The sequence below is a fragment of the Magnolia sinica genome, chromosome 2 (genome assembly GCF_029962835.1).
Source record: "Magnolia sinica isolate HGM2019 chromosome 2, MsV1, whole genome shotgun sequence".
In the NCBI taxonomy this organism is placed as follows: domain Eukaryota; kingdom Viridiplantae; phylum Streptophyta; class Magnoliopsida; order Magnoliales; family Magnoliaceae; genus Magnolia; species Magnolia sinica.
In genome coordinates, this window is record NC_080574.1 from 14,722,285 (window position 1) to 14,749,163 (window position 26,879).

Here is a 26,879-nt window from a genome sequence, read left to right on the forward strand (position 1 = left end):
AACATTTCTTTGAAATCAGAGTAGTTTAAAAGATAAAATCATCGACAGTGATATCTCAGGAAACCGAATTGTTAGACTGTTTTAATTATTTTTATCTCTAGATCCCTCCAGATGAGCGTCCCAGATCTCACACAATTTCCTTGTTGATCGTACTTGTGTTTGGCGCGTGTGGATATGCATTCTACTTTTTTTCTCCCATAACGCTATTATTCCACGTGTCAGCCTCCGATCTTCAACCTTTCACGAGAAAAAATAGGTGTCGCCCGAATCGAGAAGGGGAGAAATCCATCCATTGGCCGCGTCTCTCTCTCTCTCTCTCTCCTGAGGTTAGTCCATCTCCGACGAACCGAAAAAAGACAAGAAAGGAAAAACCTCTTCCTTCTCTGTCTCTGTCCTTGCAAATGCTGTTGGACGAGAATTCTGGGTACATTCCATGGATTCAGGCGAATATGGTTTGGACTGAATTGTCCCCTTTTATCCTCCCCCCTTTTTTTCCTTTCTGGGACTGAGATATCACGTGTTTGGGGAGGGTGAAATTTTCATTTTTAAGGTTCTTGGAAGTTGAATCTCGATCTTCTTTCTTTTTGTTTTGTTTTTTTTTTTCTTGGTTTATTTGTTTTATTTGTTATTATTATTATTATTATTATTAGTATTTTTTTGGTTTTTAACTTTTTTATGAAGATCTGTCGGAAAATTTTGGTGGGTCTTTGATAGATTACAGGTGTCGTGTTTGTTTATGATCGGGATGCTCTGATTTTTATGGGGATTTTCAAGGGCAGCGGTTCTGTGAGGACATTTTGAGGTTTTGTGATCTGGGGCGTGTTCTTTCATGGCTAAAAGTCTGTAATTTTGGTGGGTTTTTTCTTTGCGGGTGAGGAAATTCTGAGTTTTTTTTTTTTTTTTTTTTTGGGCGAAGAACCTGTAATTTGGTGGGGTTTTTCAGCTGAGAAGGAGATTTTGAGGATTTGGGCGATCGTTGTTCATGGCCAGGAACCTGTAATCTTGGTGTTTTTGATTACCTGGGGAAGGGATTTTGAGGAATCGGGTCATCTGGGCTTTCTTCTGTCAAGGTTTGGACCAATCAATTCTGGCAGAGTTTACCTGAAAAGGAGATGTTTAGGAATTTAACGATCTGTGACATGTTTTCCACCACAGTGACAGAGCGAGTTTGATGAATTTGGTAGAGATTCCGTGCTTTCGTGATCTGGGCTGCTTGGTTTTCCAACCAAGTGCCTCAATATTTTCTGGGGCTGCTCGACAGGATCATGGTTTACATGGTGGTATTTTGAGAAATCTTGATTTTGTTATCTGAGAAATTCGAAGTCGGGAAAATGTATGCTGTGGAGAGGCTGAGTAACTACATCTCTCGCGGCGTTTATACAGTTTCGGCCCCCTTTCACCCATTTGGAGGTGCTGTAGATATCATTGTTGTCGAACAGCAAGATGGCAGTTTCAAATCAAGCCCTTGGTACGTCAGGTTTGGGAAATTTCAAGGGGTGTTGAAATCAAGAGAGAAGGTAGTCGACATAAGCGTTAATGGAGCTAGAGCTGGCTTTCACATGTACTTGGATCATAAGGGAGAGGCTTACTTTCTAAAGGAGATTGATGATGGCGATGAGGGGGATGGTATGCTCTCTCCTCTATCATCAGGTGATGAGATGGATGAGCAGTCACATAATGAAAGGTTTTTAAAGGCTCAAAGCCTTAATCTTAGTGGTGGTGCATCGAACTCAGTTACTGAGATCTATATGGATAATGGGAAGATTGTGAAGCGGTCAAGTTCGCAGCCATCTAGTATTTTGGGGTTCATGTTTGGACGGAAGTCGATGAAGGATGAAGACAGGCTTAGGAAGGGGGGTGGTGATGTGGAGAGGATAAGTATGCCGAAGGGTATCAACATTGCTGAGGACACCATGGATGTGAACTCGTCGTCCAATCCTCTGACTGCGACTGAGAGGATGGACAGTGCTTCTTGGTTGTCTGGTATTGATAATCTTGCTGAAGAGGCTAATGAGGACATGCAAGTTAGTGAGAGAGAAGGCACGTGTGGCCCATCTTTGCATGATAGCCTGGATCATGGTGCCATGCATCCTGATATACACGAAACAGTTGCAGTGACTGGTAGTTCTGGGATTGGCATTGTGGATACAGAACGTTTAGATGAGGTAACCAGCCCGATGTACGCATGTTTAAGCACCCATGAGCAAGATTTGAGAATATCCGCCAAGGATATGAGTGAATTATCTGAGAGACATGTGGTAACCTTTAAGCAATCAGCAAATGAAATCAGGGAAGTTAGTTCTGCAGAGAATGCTGGTTTTGATGATATTTTGAAAAGATTGATTTCGGAGGATGTTGTTCTTGATTTTCAAGGTTCCAGTTTGGCTGATTCAGAAGAAGGTTCGACCGTGCATTCCAATATATCTGTACAATGTGATACAAGTCTGGCATCTGGTGAAAGAGATAACCTTTTAACAGTCCATCTTTCTAAGGAGGAAAACTTTGAGGGTGGAGTTTCTTCATACATCTACAGCGAAACATTGGTAAGCAGGAGTACGGGGATTGGTGGACAGTGCAAGGAAGTTGAAGTTCACACAGAAGTTTTGTACACAGAAACTGAGCTAATTTCTGAGGTGAATTCACAGCCAGAATCTAGTCTACCCTTGGGAGAAGAAAATTCTGATGGTGTGTCCTGTAACCCAAAAGCTGTTCATGAAGGTGATGAAACTTCTGAGGATTTAATTACAAAGAGTGTTGGTGGCAGGGAAATGCAAACAGAATCCCTTTCTTCACTTGATATAGACCCACCAAGTTCTGATCCCGTTGAAGCTAAGATAGTTGAACTCATCCACCAAGATATGGGGCTTATTCAGGAGAAGACTTCGGAATCTGGACATGTTGAGAATTGCGAGAGTCAATCTCAAATGACGGACAAATTTTCTTCTCGTCTATTTGGCAATAATGAAGTGGATGATGAAAATCCATCAACTGCACCCGATTCCCCTGATCAAACCATTAAGGATGAACGGATGCTTGATTCCATCAAAGAAGCTGACCCACAGACTGTTCGCAACATTTCCTATCTCAGCAACATGATTAATCAAATCCAAGGGGAAGATCTGGGGTCAAGAGATAAGATGCATGGCCTTCAGCTTTCGTCCGAGGCCCCCATTAATCCTCAAAAATCTAATGTCAGCTCTATTCCCGAGAAAGTTGTAATCTGTAGAATGCTATCGTCTGAGAACATAGAGGAAGATGATGACTACCTTTTCAGCAAAACTGATAATCTGGTAGGCAGTGGGTCCCGGTGGGACGAAACAGTTTCTGCAGCTGCAGTGGAGACAGGCGATCACATGATGGAAGGCATTGAAGAGGAACATGAAGTTAACAATACATATCATGAGCCATGTTTATCTTCAAATCGATCTTTCGGGTCCCACTCATATTCTACTGCAGGTTCATATACGTCAGAACTAATTCAAGAGTCATCACCAACAGCCCTTGAAGGGTTGCCTCAAGAATTGGGGGCTCAGGCCGGTCAAATAACTATCCCAAAAAGTCGTTTGCGTGATGGGGGAGTTGAGCAATTGGCAGAATCTGTTCCCAATTTCCGGGGCCACATGTACGATCTCAAAAGTTATGATATTCTCCATCCTCTTAGCCGTTCTTTGGATTTAAGTTCTGAAGATTTGAAATGGGACGTGCATATGGAAACTTTAATGCCAAAAGCGGTGTCCGAAAGCAACTTAGTCGAGCACCAGCGGAAAACTGAGTCTGCTGCTGCATTTGTTGACACTAAGAGCGTGGGGTCACATGAATGCCTGTCAACAAATCCTGCTGTTGGTAAGAGAACTGGTTATTTGCTTCTTCTTTTCTATCTTTAAGGTGCTTGTAAATCTATTTAAATTGTTCTGCTCTACGTAATGAGAACATTCCATTTTCTAAAATATATCATTGTCCGATGCCCCTGATTTTGAGACACCTATTGGACACACATCGACACAGCTGTTAGAAAGAAGTCTCAATGTATCTTTTAATCTGTACTTTGGTATCTCTCTGTGCTTGTTGGGATAATGCTTAGATGATGATGATGATGATGATGATGATGATGGTGATGACAGTTTTGAATTCAATTATATATCTGCATGGGCATATAGGTATGAAACATTATGAACTGAAAATTATTCAATACATTTTTCAGTATAATTATATGTCCACATGGACACATTGGCATGTAGTTTGTTTTTGGGTGTACGTCAGTGGTGCCCATTCATTTCATGTACTTTGTGCAGAGATATCCCTTTGCAAACACTTGCTCTTTGAAGGGATGGGAGCCGATGCTGCTTCTCAAGCATTTGATGCTGAAAAAGTGGATGCAGAGAAGTTCAGTGCTCTGGGTCCCTTGCTTGTGAAGAATGATAAGCTAGTGGTGAGAATTGGTGGTCGTTATTTCCCATGGAGTGCAGCTGCTCCCATTGTTCTTGGAATGGTTTCTTTTGGTCGGGAACAGATCCTTGTGCCTGAAGGCATGATAGCTGTTGACAAAGCAGACAAAGCCATTGAAGGGGAATCCATTGTGTCCTCTGGTGGAAGCTGGAAACTCTGGCCTTTCAGTTTCAGAAAATCAAAAGCTGAGAGCTCTAACAAAGGGACTGACATCAGCAACAATGCTTCAGAGAGTGCTGGTGACATTGCCGAGAATAATAACATGCATGAAGGCAGCACAACAAAAAAAGTGGTGCGGTCCATCACTCCGACTTCTGAAGAGCTGGCTTCCTTGGATCTAAAGGAAGGACGGAATGTGATTACCTTTACTTTCTCGACCGCAATGCTTGGGAAGCAGCAGGTTCTTGTTTATGTTACTTGAAATTCTCCACTATTATGTCATGGGTTTTCTATTTTCTGCCTGCTTGAAATATATTACTGAACAGGTAGATGCCAGAATTTATTTATGGAAATGGAACACCCGTATTGTTATCTCGGACGTTGATGGAACAATTACCAAGTAAGTGATTCATCATATTACCGCATGGATTTTGATTCAAGTGTTGCTTATTCTTAGTAAGTCCTTATATTTATATTAGGGGTGCAACTCGGGCGGGTTTGGAAAAGTTGAGGGTCAACCCCAGCCCAAACCGACCTCAAGAGGACCCAACCCACAACCCGACCTAACCCAAATTCTAACCCGTGGTGCTCAGCCTGACCCAACCCAAAGTCCTCTATACTCGACCCAACCCGACCTGAACCCTTCCTGACCTGGATACATGTGATTGTTCCCAAACTGATCTAACCTGACCTGAATTGCTCAGCGTAAACCCAACCCGTGCAAATTGGGTTGGTGTTTTTCAACCTGAAACCAACGTGAGGACCTTGACAACCTGACACGATCCGACCCGAATTCAGGTTGGGTCAGTCCGGTTCAGGTTGACCTGAATACAAGTTGCAGCCCTATTTTATATTAAGGGTGACATTGGAGGCATGACCAACTTTTGTAATTACTATTGGAAGTGGCAATAACCAAATTGTAAGTTCATGGGCTTAATCATTCATACATAGGGCCCAGGCTCCAAATTGCAATTGCATCAATTTCAAGTTGGACTTGAAAGGAATGTAACTGCACTTTGGAGGCTACTTGGACATCATGAATATGAGGAAAAATCATCAATTTCATTATTTACTGATTAAACAGAATGTTCGTGATTCAATTAACTTTGCGTCACTGCATCCAAACGTAGTGTAAGGATTGAGAGAGTCATAGATTTTGATTTGGTATTATTGTTTCTTAACAGATTCTGTTCTTGAAAGAATTATTGGGATTAGAGCCATCTTTTCTTAGAGGCCTATAGATTGGCCTTTGTTGAAATCATTCCAGATTGTTCCGCCTAGGGTTAGTTCTCACTCTCATTATGCGAAAATGTGAGTCTCTGCTAAAGGATCTAGAGCTTAGCATTTTTGACAAATTCACACCACTCCCTGCCAATTCATACTCTTTCCATGACAGGATCATGCTTCCAGATCCACAAATTCAGAACTGCTTCTCAACATATCCATGGGTTAGTGTATGCATGTTCATAAGTTTCAACATTCTGGCATCTGTTTCGATAGATCATGTTTAACGATTGAACCGACTAGGAAATATGGAGAGTTCAACTCGGTTATGTTTTCTAAGAACTTGATGATTTGGACAAGTTGTTGAAATTTGGTTAAAAGCTCGTTTTTCATGGAAAATACATGGAAACTTGAAAAAAAAGGAAAGAGAGGTAGGGAAATAAATATATGAAAGATGAGAGGTTTCAATGCTTAAAACTTGCCTTTTGGAGCAAACATGAAATATCTTTTGTGTTGGTAGGAAATGGTAAAACTCTTGAGGAATATCAAGAAGAACTGATATCGGAAGAGGAAACATTGTACCGTGAGAATTCTTGGATGAAAAGGAAAGTATCTCAATTTCAAAGGAGTTTTGATGCGGGACACATGATTTAATCCTAGCGTGCAACATGGAGATTATGAAAGAGTTCATAAAGTAATTCAATTAACAAAAGATGCTAATCCACCATGTAATTAAAGAGTAAATAATAGGAAATAAAATCTGATTTAACCTAAATCATATACCCGCATATTAAGAAATCATATAAATCAATAAAAATTAGGCCCGATGGAAGGATAAAACTTCCAATTTAGTATAGGCACGTTTCACACTCAAGGGACTGACTTGTAGGTTCTATGATTAGGGTTAGGAAGGGAAAAATTAGGATTCATGGGAAGTGGAGATTTTGGAATTAGAGTTTTTTAGAATATGGGGAAAAGATGAAGTTAGGAATAAATTGGGTGAATTGGTTAAAGGGGATTGATGGATTTAGGTATTCGTAGAGGGGAATTAAGGTTTTAAATGAAGGGAAGTTAGGGATTTGGGGTTCTCGATGGTTAATTTCGGTTGAGGTTGAAGTTGGATGATGGAAAGTTGAAGAAAAAGATGATTTGGATGGTTTTGGATAGGAAAGAAAGAAGAGAGATGAAGTTTTTTTTTTTTTGGGAAAATACCTCTTTGGGTAGAAAGGAAGAGAGAAGGAAGATGATAAATGGAAGCCTCACACCTCCGTCGAATGGGGAATGGAATCACACCACACCTAAGTTCCAAATCACATGGAGTATTCTTCAAATCACATGAAGAAGAGAAAACACAAAGCCTTTTTTTGTTTTAAAATTATTATTATTTTTTTCAAAATAATGGCATTAGGTCTCTACACACTACATTTTCTCTTTTATAGTCTTAGAAAAGAATTTTTACAAAAAGGCCCTCTCAGATAAGACTCTCAACATAAAGATGCTTAATAAATTAAAAGTTGTTCCCAACTCCCTAATCTCAACATAAATATAAGTTATATAAAAAATAACGAAGCATGTAAACAATCTAAACAACTAAACTATTTCGTGGTCCATGGGGGTCCACGATTAAGATGTCTAATGATGATGATCCAATAGTTCGATCATCGTGTCCATCAAGCTCCTACGTGTAGTACGCGTGTATCTTCCCAGTGTGGGGTCTTCAAAGATGCACGGACATACACTAGGGGTCTTCTACATGTCTAGGAATGTGAATTGGGCCAAGTGGACCCCACGTAATGGTCGTCTAGACATAAGGAGAGTGGCTCAGCCCTCCTCTGGTATTGTGCTCGGATGTCCTCATCAAGTTTACTTATGTTCATGATCAAATTGTCGGGGAAGACATCCATAGGTCTAGAGATGAGGCAAGAGAAATCCTTATGGGTTTTAGGTCAGACTTGTTCTGTACCCTCCTCTTAGAAATCAAGTGAAAGAGATTTATTGGGGAAACCCCAAGGTTATTGGAAGCATGGGCTACCACTCAAACATTTCAACATGAAAAAATTTGCTTAATGTTCTTCCACTTAAACGCCATTTTTCTACCTGGAAGTATTGATTTGATATTTTGCCTTCAAAGAGATATATAATTCCTAAAAAATTCGCTATTTTTCTAGAATGTTGTTGATTTCTTATAGATGAGTCTAATGCTCCTCACATTTCATCTGCATTTCAGATCAGATGTTCTAGGACAATTTATGCCTTTGGTTGGGAAGGATTGGTCACAGTCAGGCGTTGCACATTTATTTTCAGCAATAAAGGTTTGTTACTCTTGTTATGTCTTTCTCACACACACACACACACACACACACACATATCAAACATGGGTTTATTTTTTTGGAGCTCACTTGGATTGTGCATCTGTGTTTTCAACATAATAGATGGAAGCAAGGGTTTATGGTGCATGGGAGATAGATAGTTGTAATATGCTTTCCACTTTAATGTAATATGATCGGTGCATCATTCACTGGTGCCCCTTATTGTGGGATCCGACAAAAATTGAACGCATGGTACTAAAACCAATGCTCTGGACTGTTCATCCAATAGGTCCATGGTGGATCAGGTGTGGTAGGAAGATCTTACTAATCGGAAGTTCTAGACATTCTAATTGGTTCTACAAATGGGGGATAGAAATGAAATTGTTGGATTATCCAATCCGTTCAAATTTTCAGATAGTGATCTATCTACAGTTGGACATTGTTAAAGTCCCTTGATATACATTGATATGCCATCCTCTAATGGCTCGAGCTTTTAGAGAGAGTGGTTGTTTGACATGGTATTAGAGTAGAAGGTCTTGTGTTCGAATCTCGAGAGCAGTAAATATGCTTCTGTAATATATTCTCCCATGGGAGGCCATTGTTTATGGTGTGAGTGTCCCTCCATCCTTGCCCAGTATGTTCCCGTGCGGAGTTCCATCCCGCACATGCGGGGGAGTGTTAGTCCCTTGATATACATTGATATGCCATACTTTAATGGCTTGAGCTTTTAGAGAAAGTGGTTGTTTGACATCCTCTATGGGGGGCCATTGTTTAAGTTGTGAGTGTCCCTCCTCCCTTGCCCAGTATGTTCCTGTGTGGAGTTCCACCCTGCACGTGTGGGGGTGTGTTGAAATAAATTGATACACCATTCTCTAACAGCTCGAGCTTTTAGAGAAATTGGTTATTTGACATGGTATTAGAGTGGGAAGTCTTGTGTTTAAATCCCGGGAGCCTCAAATATGCTTCCCTAATATATTCTCTAATAGGGGGCCATTGTTTATGGTGTGAGTGAGTGTCCTCCACCCTTGCCCAGTATATTCCCATGCAGAGTTCCACCTGCACGTGCGGGGGAGTGTTAAAGTCCCTTGATATACGTTGATACACCCTAGCTTGAGCTTTTAGAGCAAGTGGTTTTTTGACAGACCCAACTGACAAATGGTCTAGATAATGGTCCTTGTGCCAGGCGTCCAATATGAGTGTGGTTAGATGTGCACTTCTATGTATTTTGTTTTGGTTACATGGGAGCCCCTAAGTATCATCAACAGAAGGTCCAATAAATCTGCATGCCTTTTGATCATACACCACTCAGCAATATCAGTTGGCAAAGGTTTAGTAAGGATGTGTCCAGCACTCTTATGATTTTGTTGTAAAATTTCGGAGTCGTAGCACTTCTGTAGAGGGTCAAAGCTCAAGAATGGTTGGCAAATAAAACCCTTGATGCTTTCCTTACTATCTTGATGATTGGATTTACTTAGTGCGTGAGCTGTTGAGAAGCGTTATAGAGATATGAATTAGCTCAGTTTTGTTGCAGGAAAATGGATATCAGTTGCTCTTTCTTAGTGCACGGGCAATTTCTCAGGCCGATCTCACGAGGCAGTTCCTTCTAAACCTTAAGCAGGTAATATATAAAGAATTGATGTGAAATTCTGTATTTTAATGTCCAAAGATGCAAGAGATTCGGGCCTTTTGTCTTGTTTTCTCTACAACCCCTAAGAGAGGAATGGGCTTATGTTTAAAGTTATACTCGTAGATTGGATTACATGCTTGCATTTGCAGGATGGAAAGGCATTACCTGATGGACCAGTTGTCATTTCGCCTGATGGGCTTTTTCCTTCGCTATTCCGAGAAGGTGATTGTCTTAATTGTTTTTTTTTTTTTTTCCCCATTACAACTCAAGCAACATGTAATTGTTGTTGTTGTTGTTTTTTTTATTTTTATTTTTATTTTTTTTTATTTTTTAAATAATAATTATTTTGAAGAGATAGCGAAATGCATTAAATTAAATTAAAGGAACAGAGTTCCCATAGTACATAAAAGGGTGTGAAGACCTAGATACAACTAGAAGGAAAACAGGGTCATTAGTATTGAAATCTGCCCTCCCTGGGAAAATGAAATATTTAGCAGCAGAAAGGATACCTGTATCACTGAAGTTATCGCACAAAACCTTCAGGATAAAGCCTTCTCCCCTGGCCCATTTTCAGCACGGAGTTATTCTCTCCTTCCCGCTCTAATATTTAGCTGAGAAAAGCTAGCTTGAATGAGCTGGACAGTCTCTCCCACGGCTAGAGCCATGGACTGAGTGGCACATATGAGGCCTCAACAGGACCCAAAAACACAGCAACTGCCATGCCACTCAGATTGAGGAGAATTCAGCTGACTTCTGTTTTCTTCTTGATCCTGCACAAACGGTCGTGGAGCCAGCCCTTCTAGCACCTTCCCTGACTTACGTGCTAGGAGCCTTGGACCAAAGGAACTCTTGCTATCCGCTACATAACATCTCGACTGATGCTTTCTTGAAGGATTTATGGTTCATGGCCACAGCAGCAAATGCTCTTTGATTATTCTGGCTATTGAGTGAACAGAAAGCTCCTAATCGTCGATGATAGGTCTGTTCCTTTCCATCCACAGCTCCCAGCAAACTGTCTTGGGAAGAAGGTTCCACAGAACTTTTCCCTGATTCTTAAAAGGGCAACTTTTCTAGCTGTCCAAAATCCCATGGATCTTTTCATTAATAAGCTACACAATGTTGAAGCAAGCAAATGGGATCGCTAGATTTCACGTGCAAACTGACAGTGAAGCATTAAGTGGTTTTCTGTCTCCTCCCCACACTTGCACATGATACACCTGTTCGGCATACACAAACACCCCCTTTGTTTTAGAGCTGATCAACCATCAAAATTCTCTTAAACTGTGATTCACAAAAAAAGATGAAAGCTAAAAGGGTGCTGCTGCGTTCCAAACCTCTGAAGGAAAGGAAGAGCAGCTCTTGATGCAGGACATGAAATTTAAATATGATGTGCGAGATTTCAGGCTTAAGATCACATTAGTTCAGAAACAATTACACAAATTCCATATCCCACATGAAAGTCCAAACCATTTAATTAAGGAGAATCTATGCAGGTCCAGGCCTACACATGTTAGGGCTGGATCTGTTAAAATTATAAACCAAACGATGCTCAAAGATAAGCAGTAATCATCCACACATGCACAACAATCAGTCCCTAATCCAAGGGATTTACCAATTTCAGTTCAAGGAACCCTAGGGTGAGAAAAGGGGCAAATAAATTAAAGATTATGCAATCTAAGGTTAGGGTTTATGAAAAACTAGTATGAGAGGGTAAAATAAGAAGAAAACCTGAACCGGAAGACGGTTCCCGCATGTGGACAACAATAATGGCCTAGATGCACGTGCGTGTGATCATGGCCGCACATATATGGGGTCCACTATTCAGAAAAAGGCCACCTTGGCCCTGGTCGGCCAGGGATGAACTCCAAAATCCCCAAATCTCAGCTCGATCCGATGCACGGTTTGTGCGTGGTGTTCCGCTGAAGTTTCAGCCCTCTTGCAGGGCCAGATTCTGAAAATATGCTGTAGAGAAAAACGGCTGCAACTATTGATGGATTTGCAGATAGAATGCTTGTAGGAGGAGAAATATGGATAAAAGAAGGTGGGGGCGAATCGGGATGGATGTGGCTTCGCACCACGGTAGTTAGCCCTTCGAAGAAGGGAGGGCTTCACACCCAATTAGGTTTTCATAACTCGGAAAGAAGCAGGAAAATGCAGCAATTTTTATTAATCTTCATTGAATTAAAAGAACTACAAGGGTGCCTATTTATAAGGAAACCTTATAACTCAAAACTCGCGCCATGTGTGCAATCTATTACTTGGCGATAAAGTAAACTAAAATAAAAACCAATCAAAGAAATCTAAAGCGTTCATGATGTTCTAAATAATATAAATAAGCAAAACCTAAAGTATGAACTTGATCCGATTAGTAGGCCCTAATCATGAGATCCCATGATGGGCTTTACTTGATTATCGGGCCCACTCTAATGAACCAAAACTCCGTCTTTTAATTAGGAGGCCCTCCTTGGATGTCATCATCGAGCCAGATCGACGGTGGGGCCCTTCCTCTCCTTCCGTACGTGCGTAGGAGGCGGCGTGCGTGCGTGTGTGCGCGTGATATCCCATCAATTCTCCCCGGTTGCGAAGATTTTGCCACTGACGAAATAAAACTCCTAAACTGCTCCAGGATGTCAGGATTAAGTCTTTGAAGCTCCTCCTCAGTGAGCCACGTACTGTCTGAAACTAGACGTGACTTCCATTTAACCAGGTACTTCTGAATCCTGCTGTCCGACGTTGAAACTATCTGTTAGTCCATGATATCTTTTATTTCCTCTCTGGGTGTGTGAAGGTTAGGTATAAGAGGTAAAGGCTGGAAAGAAAGGTCAGAAAGAGTAGGTATGGGAGGTAGAGGCTGAGAAAATGGGTTGAGACGGGTAGGTATGGGACATAGAGGCTGAAAAAATGGGTCGAGAAGGGTAGGTATGGGAGGTAGAGGCTGAAAAAATGGGTTGAGACGGGTAAGTATGGGACGTAGAGGCTAGGAAAATGGGTTGAGAAGGGTAGGTATGAGAGTTAGAGGCTGGGAAGATGGGTTGGGAGGGGGCCATGGATCAAAGGATAAATCTGGGGAATAAGGATGGGTGGGTGAAGGGCCAGATAAAGTAACAGTGGTCCCCTGAAAAGTAACTAGATCCTCCACATTGAATGTGGAACTAATTCCCATGGAAGGTGGAAGATCTTCTGCCTGATTTCTTGATGCCATGAATGAATGTGATGCGCAAAAGACTCTGCAAGCTTTGACGGCCTATGGGACAGTGACATAGGGACAAGATCAATATGTTTTCCAGGTTTATAACTAGTAACGAATTCATAAGGACTGAGACCTGTGGACCTATCGACAAAACTATTAAACGCAAACTCGGCTGTAGGCAGTGTTCAAGTTGTCGGTATCGCTACAAGTTTCGTTGACTGGAGATAAAGATATAATATCGTTATCGCCAATAATTGGAAATGCGAAGAAAAATGGCGAATAATGGGGAAAATGATGGAATTTTTCGGTAAAACTTCAAGGCATGCCTAAATACACATATTTGCATATTTAGAAATAAAAAAAATTACAAAACAATGCACTAAATAATAAGTTTTCATTTAATGGGGCCCAAAAAGCATACGCTGCCATAAGAAATCGCTCTAATTATAGTCAAAATGAGTTCATATAATACTTTATGGGGCCCACTATAATCAAAATCGCTCCAATTGTATCAAAATGAGTTCATATATACTTTATGGGGCCCACTGTAATCAAAATCGCTTCAATTATAATAAAAATGGGTTCATTTAATACTTTGTGGACCGAGTCAACTCTATGGGGCTCACTGATTTATATACTTTTATCCACTTCGTCCATCCACTTTACCATATAATTATAGGGGTTGATTCCAAAGACAAAGCATATCCAATGATCAAGTGGACCACACCATAGTAAATAGTGTGAATTTGAATCTCCATCATTGAAAATTTCTTAGGGGCCATAGAAGTTTTTGATCCGTGTAATTTTTGTTTTTTACCTTCATCGATGACTATGTGATCTTGTGGACAGCTTGGATGACAAATAAACATCATTGTGGGCCCTAAGAAGTTTTCAATAATAGGAATCATTGTCCCCACTGCTTTCTATGATGTGGTCCACCCAAGCTTTGGATCTGTCTAATTTTTAGGTTCATGACCTAAATTGATCTCGCTAAATGGATGGATGGTGTGGATATAACACATACAAAATGGTGGGGTCCACGTAACTTGGTGACATCCAAGCCACCAAGGTCGGCACGCCCACCCACTGTCACTCCTGATAAAAGGGACGCTGATTGCGTCCTACCCCCGCCCAGACGGATTACCGTCCAGCAGGGATCTGCGGGGCCCACCGTGATGTAAGTGTTTTATCCATTCCGTTCATCATTTTTCTAAGATCATTTTAACATATGAGCCAAAAAATGAGCATGTATAAGGCTTAAGTGGACCATAAACTGGGGATTGAACGTCCACCATTAAAACCTTCTTGGAAGCTGGAGAAGTTTTGGATTAAGCTGATATTTGTTTTTTCACTTCATCAACGTCTACATGACCTTATGAATAGGTTGGATGGTAAAAAAGCATCACGGTGGCCCTTAGGAAGGTTTCAACGGTGGGTGTCATTATCACTGTATCTTCCTTTGGTGTGATCCACTAGAGCTGTGGACCTACTTCATTTTCATAATTATATCTTAAGAAAAGTGATGAACGGTGTGGATAAAATACTTACATCACGGTGAGCCCCACAGAGCCCTGCTTGGACGGATTACCGTCTGAGCGGGGGTAGGACGATATAAAAGGGGGATGTACTGTGTAACTCAGCACGCTAAGCGTACTGAGTAAAGTCTGTGGGGTCCACCATGATTTACATATTTTATCCACTCCGTCCATCCTTTTTAACAGATAATTTTAGGGCTCCAAACGAAAAACCAAGTGCATCCAAATCTCAAGTGGACCTCACCATAGGAAACAGTGTGAATTGAAATTCTACCATCCAAAATTGCTTGGGGCCACAACTTTTAGATGAATCTTTTATTTGTGTTTTCCCTTCATCCATGTCTGTGTGATCTTATGAACAGGTTGGATGACAAATAAACATCACTGTGGGCCCTAACAAGGTTTCAACGGTGGAAGTCATTATTCCCACTGTTTCCTGTGGTGTGGTCCACTTGAGTTTTGGGAATTCTTCAATTTTCGGCTCAACCACTGAAATGAGTTGGAAACACGTATGGACGGTGTGGATAACCCACACACATTCACAGTAGGCCCAACTGAGTTTACTCAGCACGATAAAAGCTACACAGTACGCAATCCGATTCGTAAAAGGGTTTCAAAATCCGAAACCCTAAAAAAATCGCAGAAAAAGCCGCCGATAGAAAGGTTCCAGAAGGGAACCTAAAATCTCAAAAAATCTCTGATTTCGCTCTTCGCCGAGATTTGCCCATTAATTCTGATCAACGATCCTATTCTACAGGTACATACTTCCAAAAGTTTTTTTTTTCCCCTTTTTTCTTGATTTTTTTTTTTTTTTTGGTATTTACGCAGCTCCCGATTTTATCGTCCCTTTTATCGTCGAATAGGAGTTGTCGGCTACAGTTCTCCCTTGACAGGGCCGCGATTTTTGGTCGACAACTGTATTTTACATTAAAAATCGATAAAATCGCCGAATATTCGCCGATATTTGGAAGAGAAACGAAAAAAGTGAGTTTCGGTGTCGCAACTCCGGCGACACCGATAATATCAGCGATATTATCGATTTTTCGCCGATAATATGAACACTGGCTGTAGGTACAACGGTCTCCCATGTTTTGGTGTGCTTTATATCCCTCCTAGGGGGAGACTTATCCGGTAGATCATCAAGAAAGAAATCACGTAACTCATCCATTACCAGAATGACCTCAGTTGGTAACTCTACACTAGCCTCTGGTGCACTCTCTCCAACCACAAGGCCGCACATGTTGTACCCCTCAAAATAGTGGTCTTTATATCCCTCATAGGGTTGGTGCACGGGTGCACGCCCATAATTGATTCCTTGACCAACTCCAATCATTGGTCTATCCTCCAGGCCACCTGCCTGAGATTGGACATCTACCCCAATGGTGGGGTTTGTCCTGGCGATGGTCTTTAGTTGGGTAATGCGCACATCAAGTTGTTCAAAGCATTGGTCCATTTCCAAGAGCTTATCCAAAGACTCGATTTGCTGGGACAGCTTGTTTAGTGACTCTAGCAGTTGTTCCATGTTTAATATAGGGTGCAAACCAAAATTCAGCAATATAGTTGTCAAAATATAAGAATTTTTTATTTTTATTTATTTATTTATTTTAAAGAAATGACCTAGTTTCTAAAAACGAAAAAGGAAAGTTTCCGGAAATAAATTAGGAAAGTTTCTAAAAAAGCAACCTAGTTTCTAAAAAACGAAAAAAGGAAAGTTTCTAAAAAATAAATTAGGAAAGTTTCTAAAAAAAGCAACCTAGTTTCTAAAAACAAAAAAGGAAAGTTTCTAAAAACAAATTAGGAAAGTTTCTAAAAAACAAATTAGAAAAGTTTCTAAAAAGCAACCTAGTTTCTAAAAAAAGAAAAAGGAAAGTTTTTAAAAATAGAAAGTAAGCTAGTTTCTAAAAAAGAAAAAGGAAAGTAAACTAGTTTCTAAAAAAGAAAAAGGAAAGGAAATTAGTTTCTAAAAATAGATTGAGAAAGTTTCTAAAAAATTAGTTTCTAAAAACAGAAAAGGAAAGTTTCTAAACCTAGAAATAGAAAGCTAAGTTAATTTCTAAAATAATTCAAATAAGAGGATAACAAAAAATTTCAGCAGCTTATGTCAAGGTTTATGGGCCTCTAAACAGCCATATATGATGAGAATTGATGCGTAATGGACATAAACAACTAAACCCTAAACACGTAATGCATTCCCCTATAAGAACCCTAAGCTCTGATACCAAATTTGATGTAGGACATGAAATTTAAATATGATGTGCAAGATTTCAGGCTTAAGATCACGTTAGTTCAGAAACAATTACACAAATTTCATATCCCACATGAAAGTCCAAACCATTCAATTAAGGGGAATCTATGCGGGTCCAGGCCTACACATGTTAGGGCTGCACCTGTTAAAATTATAAATCAAATGATGCTCAAAGATAAGTAGTAATCATCCACACATGCACAACAATCAGTCTCTAATTCAAGGGATTCACAAATTTCAATTCAAGGAACCCTAGGGCGAGAAAATGGGTAAATAAATTAAGGATAATGCAATATCGGGTTAGATTTTATGAAAAACAAGTATGAGAGGGTAAAATAAGAAGAAAACCTGAACCGGAAGACAGTTCCCGTGTGCGGACAACAACAATGGCCCAGACACACGTGCGTGTGATCACGGTCGCACATGTGTGGGGCCCACTATTAAGAAAAAGGCCACCTTGGCCCTGGTCGGCCGGGGATGGACTCCAAAACCCCCAAATCTCAGCTCTATCTGATGCACGGTTTGTGTGTGGTGTTTTGCCGAAGTTTCAGCCCTCCTGCAGGGCCAGATTCTGAAAATCTGCTGTAGAGAGAAAAACAGCTGCAACTATTGATGGATTTGCAGATGAAATGCTTGTAGGAGAAGAGAAATATGGATGGAAGAAGGTGGGGGCGAATCGGGATAGATGTGGCTTCGCACCACGGTAATTAGCCCTTCGAAGAAGGGAGGGCTTCGCACCTAATTAGGTTTTCATAACTCGGAAAGGAGCAGGAAAATGTAACAATTTTTATTAATCTTCATTGAATTAAATGAACTATAAGGGGTGCTTATTTATAAGAAAATCCTATACTTCAAAACTCGCACCATGTGTGCAACCTGTTACTTGGCGATGAAGTAAACTAAAATAAAAACCAATTAAAGAAATCTGAAGCGTTCATGATGTTCTAAATAGTATAAATAAGCAAAACCTAAAGTATGAACTTAATCTGACTAGTGGGCCCCGATCATGAGATCCCATGATGGGCTTTATTTGATTATCGGGCCCACTCTAATGAACCAAAACTTCGTCTTCTAACTACGAGGCCCTCCCTGGACGTCGTCATCAAGCCAGATCGACGGTGGGGCCCTCTATTTCCTTCCGTACATGCATAGGGGGCGGCGTGCGTGCGCGTGATGTCCCCATCAGCTCTAATTGGTTAGGATTTGGAAGAAGGATTTGGCTGTTTAGATTCTAGAACTTGACCACCTCCACACGTTGCGATTACAGGCTATTCACCTCCGCTGACTGAAGCAGGTCCATCATCTCAACGAATTTTTGGGTTTCAGCTCCTTTCAGATTTCTTCTGAATCAAACGTTGCACACAAGTTGATTGCCTCCATGTGGTCTTTTATTAGTGCACCCTCGAACGCTGCTATCATGAACAACTCTGCATTCTTTTCAGCCAAGGGATAATCTCCTAGCCATGTCTCCACTTCCTAACTTGAATCTAGTCCCCTCCAACGTAGCTTTGCCCCACTTTTTCTCCGCCTCCTAATTTCCAAATATCCCTCCAAACCTTGGATTTTGCTCCTGTTCACACATGTTGGGTTCCAACTTGCTGTCCCATATTTATCTTCTACTACTATCCTCCATAACGCTTCATTTTGGATTGGAACCTCCAACACCATTTTCCTAACAAGCTCCAATTCCTCTCTACCCAATCCCCCCTCCACCTCTCCCCAATGTTTTAATTTTCAATCCATACCAGTTATTCGTAGCCACACTGCATGCAAGTGCCCTTCTCTTCTCCAATGAGGGATGCATTAGTATGGTTGAGATTCCTTTTATTTGTAATGAATGCTTACCAACAGTGTGGACATTTTTGGATTCCATGTAATCTCTAGAGATGCTTCTCATATGTTTCCTTATTTGATTCTGGTTTCTTGCTCTGTATGTATGAGTTGCAAATGTTTTCACTATAATTACTAGTACAAATGAGTTGCATGTTCTGCGCTGGGATGTGATCATGACATCCATTGCGATCATCATGCACGCCATCCCTCGTTTGGCCATGGGCCCAAAAATTAGGCCAATCCATGACTTAGGTGGGCCAAATGAGCAGGAACAGTTGGGAGGGGGAGGGTGTGCCCTCTTAAGTGTTCCTTATGGTGTGGCCCACTTGGGTCGTGGATTGGAATGATCTTTGGGCCCATGGCCAAACATGGGGCTCACAGAGGTTTGCATATCATAGTGGTGAGAAGGTTTGCACTTGATCATTTTCCAGATATGTATGTATGTACATATCTATTTATGTATATTTGTACACATGTATGCAATCTACTGTACTAGGCCTTGTATTTTTGGTTGCAATGAACGCAACCAAATTCACCAATTAGTATGAGTTTCGGCAAGTTGTGCAGCGAGGACCTAAAGAAATGTCTTTTTTTCATTCAATTTCGTGAAATCATTTGATACTTTCATTGTAGGTGACAGGGGTACCACACTAATAAATGACATGTATTGCTCTGATGGTCCCTATTATGGTTGGGTTATGCCATGAAAAAGAAAAACTTGGAAGTTTATGAATTGTTTTTCTCTATTGAATTGATAGAATGAGTATGTTATTTATATTTTATAGGCTTCTCAAATCTACTTTAGGAGATTCTAAAAATCTTCTCCAGCTTATTAAGACTAGAGAAATCGAGGAGATCTTCTTAATCCTATCTAAATGATCCCTAGAGATTATATCAACACCTCGTTGTACATAGAATTTGCAAAGAATGCCCTCCTAGGAATTACACCGCTTGATGCCAACATACACCACTATTTCTTAACATGCCGCAGAAATCTTCCAGATTCGAACTATAATTGTCTTTGGCATTTCTAGACTGTTGCTGTATTTTCTTCTCAACCAGCAATTTTGTGGGCCATTGATCAAAGGGTTAGGATCTTCTAACCTGAAGGATATTTGCGGCATCTCTTGTAGGAAATAAAATGGGAAAACATCATTACAGAATGTCAAGAGTAGCTTAAAGGCGCATGCCACTGTACGCTTCTTGAAAATAGCCAAAGCTTCCCAATTGTGTAAGGGATTCAGCCACACTATCCCTGGGATTCAATTAAACCTGTCTCGATCTAGTCTTCTAGTGAGCTTGCACTATCCAACGAAGACACGGTATTTGACCTTAGCTCTGGAGGCACAAAATGAGTAGAAAGAAGGAAATATGAGTTGTAAGTGGTTCACACACCAATCTCCACATGTTCTTATAGAAGGAGATTAATTATCCAATTAATAAAATGCATAGTTTAAATGCAGTGATTATTAGATGCTTCTATGTCAAAAGAGGTGGGCTTTAGAGATTGATGACCCTTCATCTACCTCATCAGGCTTGAGGCCCAATGGATAGGTCCATTTAGAAAAGGGTTGGGTCTTGATAGAGGCCCAAATAGCCCAGCCTGGCCCTGTTGCCACATGCATGTACTTAGTGCCAAGTGCACCACTTAAGCAGCACAATGCGCCCAAGCAACCCTACAGCCCACTGCCCACGCATGCACGTGCGCTTGGTGCTTTGTACCTCACTAGACCACCATTTACTTAGTGAAATCTTAAGTAATAGCTATATAGAAATGATCCTATATAAACAACATTTCAACTTTACTTTCAATTTGGAACTTTAGAAAACAAGTTTTTAAAGCAATGCTTAGAAAATTTAAAAACTAAGGTAACATCTCTCACCCTTGGTGAGGCTAGCCATGTCAAGGTATGACGACCTAGCTAGGGGTCCCACCTGAACAAATAGGTGCATCATGACACTACTCATGTTTTGGTGCATCAGGGCCTAATTATACCTCCATGTCATGTACATGAAACTTTAGGTGGTTCTGAGTGTGCAGTATAGCAATCATTGTCTATATATGGCCTATAAATGTCATTCATACATACCTCAAATTCTAATTATATGTTTGCTTCACACTGAGCATGTCGTGTGGCAATTTGCCTTGAATCATCTTCGCTTGGAAACTTGAACTGAAATCTTCATGGTAATTCAAGTTTTCAACAGTAGCTATGATACGATTGTTAGAAGCAGTATTTCTCAAATAGGGTATGTTAAATGTTTTCATTGAAGCATATCCAATTCGATGGTTGATTTGAAATTAAGCCTGGAATTTTTTCTGGACCACCATGCATTGTATTTGTAATTTGAAGGCATGCTCTGAAAGTAGTTCATCTCCTTTATTGTTTGCAGTTATCAGAAGAGCTCCTCATGAATTCAAGATCGCATGTCTAGAGGTGAGTCCTGTCTCCTGTATTGTATCTTCAAATATGGATACAGTGAGTCCTGTTTCCTATGTTCTTTCTTTGGTGTTGCTTTTGCTGTTTCAATTATTCAATGACTATACAATCTAATGGAAGACCTACACCCTGTTAGTCTTGTTTAATGTTTGTAAACAAAAACAAACATGTAATCTTTTACCAAGACATTTTTGCTAGGTTATCCATTTGCAGCATCTCGAAACAATGGAAAATGTAGGGTTTAGGCTTATGCATATGAAGTTGTTAGGCTTATGCATATGAGTTTTGTATTTGTTGGTGTCCGCCATTTGGTGTTTTCTACTAGCATGGGGTTTCCTAGCTCAACTCACACACATACACACACTTTCACATGCAACACAGGTATCAACCTGGCTGGTGTGTGGGACATCTACTGGTGAATAAGCTGGTCTCCACTGTGAGGATGAACATGTGCAGAAACAAGGCTGGTCCACCTGTGGATATATATATATATATATATATATATATATATATATATATATATATATATATATATATATATATATATTATTATTATTATTATTATTATTATTATTATTTTTTGAAGGACAATGGAAATTCATTAAAGGTCTGCTTGCGAGTGAGGCAGGAAAAGAATACAGAGAAAAAATGAAAAGAAAAAAAAGCATTTAGATGGCCAAAATACAATCAGATTTGACTTTCATAGTGACTGCCCATTTAGAACAGACACCTTAAGGGCGTGTTTGGTTCGTGGAATTGAATGGTATTAAATGGTATTAGATGGGATTAACATCATTATTGCTCAATGATTGCGTGTCTGGTAATACCATGGTATTGAATTTTTGCTATGGGAAAACATTGGATTAAGCAAAATTATGTTTGGTTGACCATGGAATTGTAATCAAAGGACCAAATTCACAATAGATGTCGCTCACTTGTACACACACACACACACATATTTATTTATTTTGAGAGATAACACACTTGTACACATATATAACCAGAATGTCACGTGTAAATGGTGTATGTGGATGGACGGCATGGATAAACACATGCATCAATGTGGGGCCCACATGTGTAGTGGATTTCAAAATCCACAAAAATCCTGCATGGGACCAAATGCAATTCCATGGGACTAAATGCAATTCCATCCCACCTAATCCCATCCTCTCCAAATGCTGGATGGAATTGCACGGGACCAAATGCAATTCTATCCCTCCTAATCCCATCTAATACCATGCGCCAAATGCCCCCTAAGGAAGTCCACCAACGCTTTGACTTATCCCAAAGAATAAAACGCCACTTATTTCGATCACCCCAAATAGCACACCAAACAGCGGACAAAATCAAGTGTCAAATAGCCCTGGACTTTTTCTCCACTTCCCTTTTGTGCCATAACTAGAGGAGGTCCAACACGGAGCCCGGCATAACCAACGACATTTCAAAAAGAAAAAAGAAGTGAGTCCACACCTTGGAGGAGAAACGGACAAAAATTTTTTTTTGCCAAAAAATATGAAAAAATATGGATTAAATCCAGAATATTCTAAGCATTCCAAATATGCATTCATTTATAAATTGGAACATGTTTATGGTGGTGTAACGGTCCACTCTTTGGTGAGAAGTTGTATCGGACTGTCTGATGAATTTATGAACCAGATAACCTGAATTTGATCATATATTTAATTTTCTAACTATCTACTATCAATGATAGATATATTAGAATGAATGTAAAATGAAAATATCTTACATCAGGTGTTTGCAATTATTTTTGAGGTATGTCTCGATCATACCTGGGATCTTGTGCAGTGTGGTGCACGTGACTGTGATATTGTGATTCCCGTCTATGACCTGTCATCCTCATATTAAAAAATAAAAAATAAAAAATTAGTAGTGTCTGATATACTCCCTGCAACTTGATTAAGGATTACTTGATTGGTTGTCGGGGGAGCTATTTTAAATACAAGTTCGGCAGTGTCAAGTGTGTGCATGGCTTCTTGCAATAATATTGTTGTCTGCTGCAACAAATACTTACCTTAACACAAATATATACTCACAAGTCACAATCACAAGTCACCACCAAAATGAAAATCTGCTTTTTTGTGGTTGCTCGACCTCCACATCATCGTCATCGTCACCATCAGGCTGAGGCTGTCCGATAGGTGTAGGTGCTACATATCCATAATATCCAGTGCCAGAAGGAAATACTAGATCAACGAAACTAGAGGATGACTGATCCGACTAGGCAACGACTCTGACCCGGAGTAAGGATATCCACCAGTGCCCGTCGAATAGCCATACTGGTGCCCTCAGGCTGTTGAGAATCTTGAGATTGAGAGTGCATCTGTTGTGATGAGTAACTTGGATTTGGATCTGGATATCTATAATCATATGGATATTGATCAGGAGGGCTACTCCAACATGAATGTGATGGAACAGGCTCAGTATAACCATCATAATTCAATTCACCATAAGAATATCCATCATAATAACCAAGACCATGAGCCTGCTGATGTTCCGAACCTCTCGGACCCGGTGCACCACTAGATGTACCCGCTGGCTGTATCGTGACTCGGTACACTCATAAGTCCGACCTCGTGTACCACCTCGTCGCTGTTCATCGACATCATGATCTGTAGACGGCTGTATAGGGCACTGAGCAACACCAGAAGTGCCAGCACCAGGGGCAGGGGGGTCATCGTCTTCATCCGACACGGTCACGCTACCACTGCTCGTACTCTTTTGTTGATCTTGAGCCGTATCTGTACGTGGCATAAACGCTGCCCCTCTTACTGGGTCCAACACATCTGCACGACTCTCTTGTTGCGCTCTGCGTATTTCTGGGTCATCAATTTCCAATTCTTCACTATCCTCTTCAATTTGTTTTTCCCTTGTTTCCAACCAAGGTAGAAGTGGGTCATCCTCATCATAAATATTATCCAAGTTTATTGGACAGTAGTCATCGACAGCTGTAATGCTCCTATGATGTCGTCGCATTCTTAGTTTTATATTGTAGTGCATGAAGACAAGTCTATCTAATGTTCTACAATCTATTCCTATTCTTTGAATGAATGAGCGCAAAACAACTCCAATTCCTTTCGCAGCTAGAGGAAGATGTTGTCTGGCTCAAAACTTTTACTGCAATTTTTTGGAGAGCCTTCGTACTCTCTCCGAAATTAATCCACCATTCGGCCGGTTGCAATCTAGATACTGCATGCTGTGCAAGAGCATCTCCAAAGCTACCAAGGCGATTTCCAAATGTATCTAATTCATTTAATGCCTTTATTTGCAGATCTAAGTCAGGCTCTAATCTCTTTATCACATTTTTTAGCCCGACACGAACTTCATCATCCGCAACAAATGATTGGGCATATCTATACCTAGGATTTAGGTAGTAACCTGCTGCATGAAGATCGTGATGGAGTTGGTTTGTCCATCTCTTGTCGATCATCTTCCAATAAGTCTGCCAACTTCTACAATCACGTTGAATTGCAAGCTTTACCTTATCCATGACATCATATATGAAGCCCATGGTAGGTGCTTCATCGGATTCAACAAGACGGAGTACCCTCATTAGTGGCTCCATCACCTTTAGGATCGCCTTGACCTTCTTCCAATATTTGTTGTCCCGTATGGTGTTCACAACTTCGACCGGTATTCCTGATGTCTTCTTCCCATGTTTTGTGTTGAGCCATTCTCGGGAAGCGAACATCTCACTCAACTCTCCCCTATGCTGGAATAAACTCTCTAATGCTATAAAGTTTGTTGCGAATCTAGTCGCCGCAGGCCTCAACAACTCTTTTTTCGTGAACTTTCTCATTATTGCGACTACTTGATTATGGTTGTAAATAAACGTCGTCACTTCCCTTGCCCTTTCGACCGTTTCCTTAACATTTTTCTTCTTCCCAATATCTTCCAATATAAGATCAATACAATGGGCAGCACATGATGACCAAAAAAGATGTTTTCTCTTATCCATCAACATATGTCCCGCAAGCTTATATGTTGCTTCATTATCTGTCATAATCTGCACTATATTCTCCTCTCCAATCTCGTCCACAACTTTATCCATTAGTTCATTAATATAAGTAGAATTTTTGGTTGCCTCTGAGACATCAATTGACTTGTGGTATATAGTTCATAAGTGGCGGTACACTATGAAGTTGATCATGCTGCGTCTGTTGGGCTAGTCCAACCATCACACATGATTGTGCATCCTCCGGCTTGCCATACAGTTTAAAGGTAGCCACGTATGCTTTCACATCCGCATACTCTGCATCGTCCATTTCCCCTAATCTCCTTAGCCGTGGGAGTTTTTTTAATTCCCTGCTGCTGCATCAATTACCACCCGCCAATATGGAGAATTGGCTGCGTTAAGAGGTATGTTGGCATGTATAAATAACTTCTTGCTCTACCTAATTTCTCAACGGAAGTTCTACTCCACATTTGTTTTATCTTCTTTTGTTTAGTTGATTCTTTCCTAAATAGGATTGGATCAATAGAGGGTCTCCTAGGCTCATTTACTTCTTCATCCAAACGTATAGGGGCATCATGTGAAGATGTCTGTCGTCGGCTCCCAAACATACGTCGTAACCCACCAAACCTACCCCCCCCACTCCCACCCCCACCCCCACTTGCAGAATTGCACTTCCAGTTGCACTCCCACTCCCACTCCCCCCCCCTGTATCACGCATTGACCCATACGTGCCAAACATGCGGCGACGTTCTTCCTCTTCACGAGCTAGACGCAAGCTCTCTCTCCTAGCTATAGTAAGTTCTCGATCTGAATCTTCGTCAGAATCAATAATATCTTCATCACGAATGCCCATATATTCAGGACCAAACACTTCCTGTCGAGCTGCATCCAAAATATCATCTTTCTTCTTTTGTACAACAGCACGTTTACCCTTCGACTCAGCCAGACTAGCTTGCATTAAAAGCATTATCTCTTTCGGTACTCTACTACATGGCGTAACTTGACCCTTTCGATGTGCCAAATGTTGTTTGAGACGGGTAATTCCACTAGTCACTAGTCTATCACAATACTTGCACTTCATTTGGTGCCTAGTACCACCAACCCTCTCACAATGTTGCCATCCAATATCATCACTTACTTGTTGTTGGCCAGATCCAGACATTTCTTTAGGCTTAGGTAGACACTAGATAATTAGATTTGAGTATGAGTGTATCTGTGTATGACCTATGTTAATAAAGATGATTTTATATTCTAACTAAACCCTAAGAAGCTCCAAGGCAAAATTCCAATATAAGCAAATAAAAACATAAAGTCACTAATTCAAAAATAGAAAAAAATTATAAAATGACACCCCAAATCTGTAAAATGCACATTAACATATTCTACCATGATTAACACATCATATGGCATGATTAAAACAGTAATACAACCATTAAAAATTGATTTTTCGAATTTTAAAAAAAAGGGGCAAAATTCATGCGTAAATAGAAAAAATAATTATAAAATAAAAAATGGGTCCCCAAATCTGTAAAATGCTCATTAACATGTTCTTCTATGATTAACACATCATATGGAGTGATTAAAACAGCAAAACAATCATTAAAAATTGATTTTTCGAATTTTAAAAAAAGGGGCAAAATTCATGCGTAAATAGAAAAAATATTTAAAAAATATAAAATGGGACCCCAAATCTGTAAAATGCACATTAACATGTTCTACTATGATTAACACATCATATGGAGTGATTAAAACAGCAAAACAATCATTAAAAATTGATTTTTCGAATTTTTAAAAAAAGGGGCAAAATTCATGCGTAAATAGAAAAAATATTTAAAAAATATAAAATGGGACCCCAAATCTGTAAAATGCACATTAACATGTTCTACTATGATTAACA

At 40.3% G+C, this 26,879-nt stretch overlaps 1 protein-coding gene across 9 annotated transcripts in view; it reads left to right on the forward strand.

Annotated features, from left to right (window-relative positions):
• The first annotated feature begins 246 nt into the window (after positions 1-246).
• LOC131236165 (phosphatidate phosphatase PAH2-like) overlaps positions 247-26,879 on the forward strand; it is a 42,671-nt gene continuing 16,038 nt past the window's right edge. For 5 of the 9 annotated variants that reach the window (XM_058233313.1, XM_058233327.1, XM_058233332.1 and 2 more), the window contains exons 1-8: positions 250-607; positions 651-3,843; positions 4,293-4,846; positions 4,932-5,005; positions 8,057-8,141; positions 9,670-9,756; positions 9,915-9,987; positions 20,963-21,006. In XM_058233313.1, the coding sequence (XP_058089296.1) occupies positions 1,332-3,843; positions 4,293-4,846; positions 4,932-5,005; positions 8,057-8,141; positions 9,670-9,756; positions 9,915-9,987; positions 20,963-21,006 (3,429 nt within the window). In that variant the 5' untranslated portion in view covers positions 250-607; positions 651-1,331. Of the gene's footprint in view, positions 608-650; positions 3,844-4,292; positions 4,847-4,931; positions 5,006-5,789; positions 5,917-6,001; positions 6,054-8,056; positions 8,142-9,669; positions 9,757-9,914; positions 9,990-20,962; positions 21,007-26,879 lie in introns of those variants that run through there. The other 4 variants (XM_058233339.1, XM_058233301.1, XM_058233307.1 and 1 more) reach the window with 4 other exon arrangements.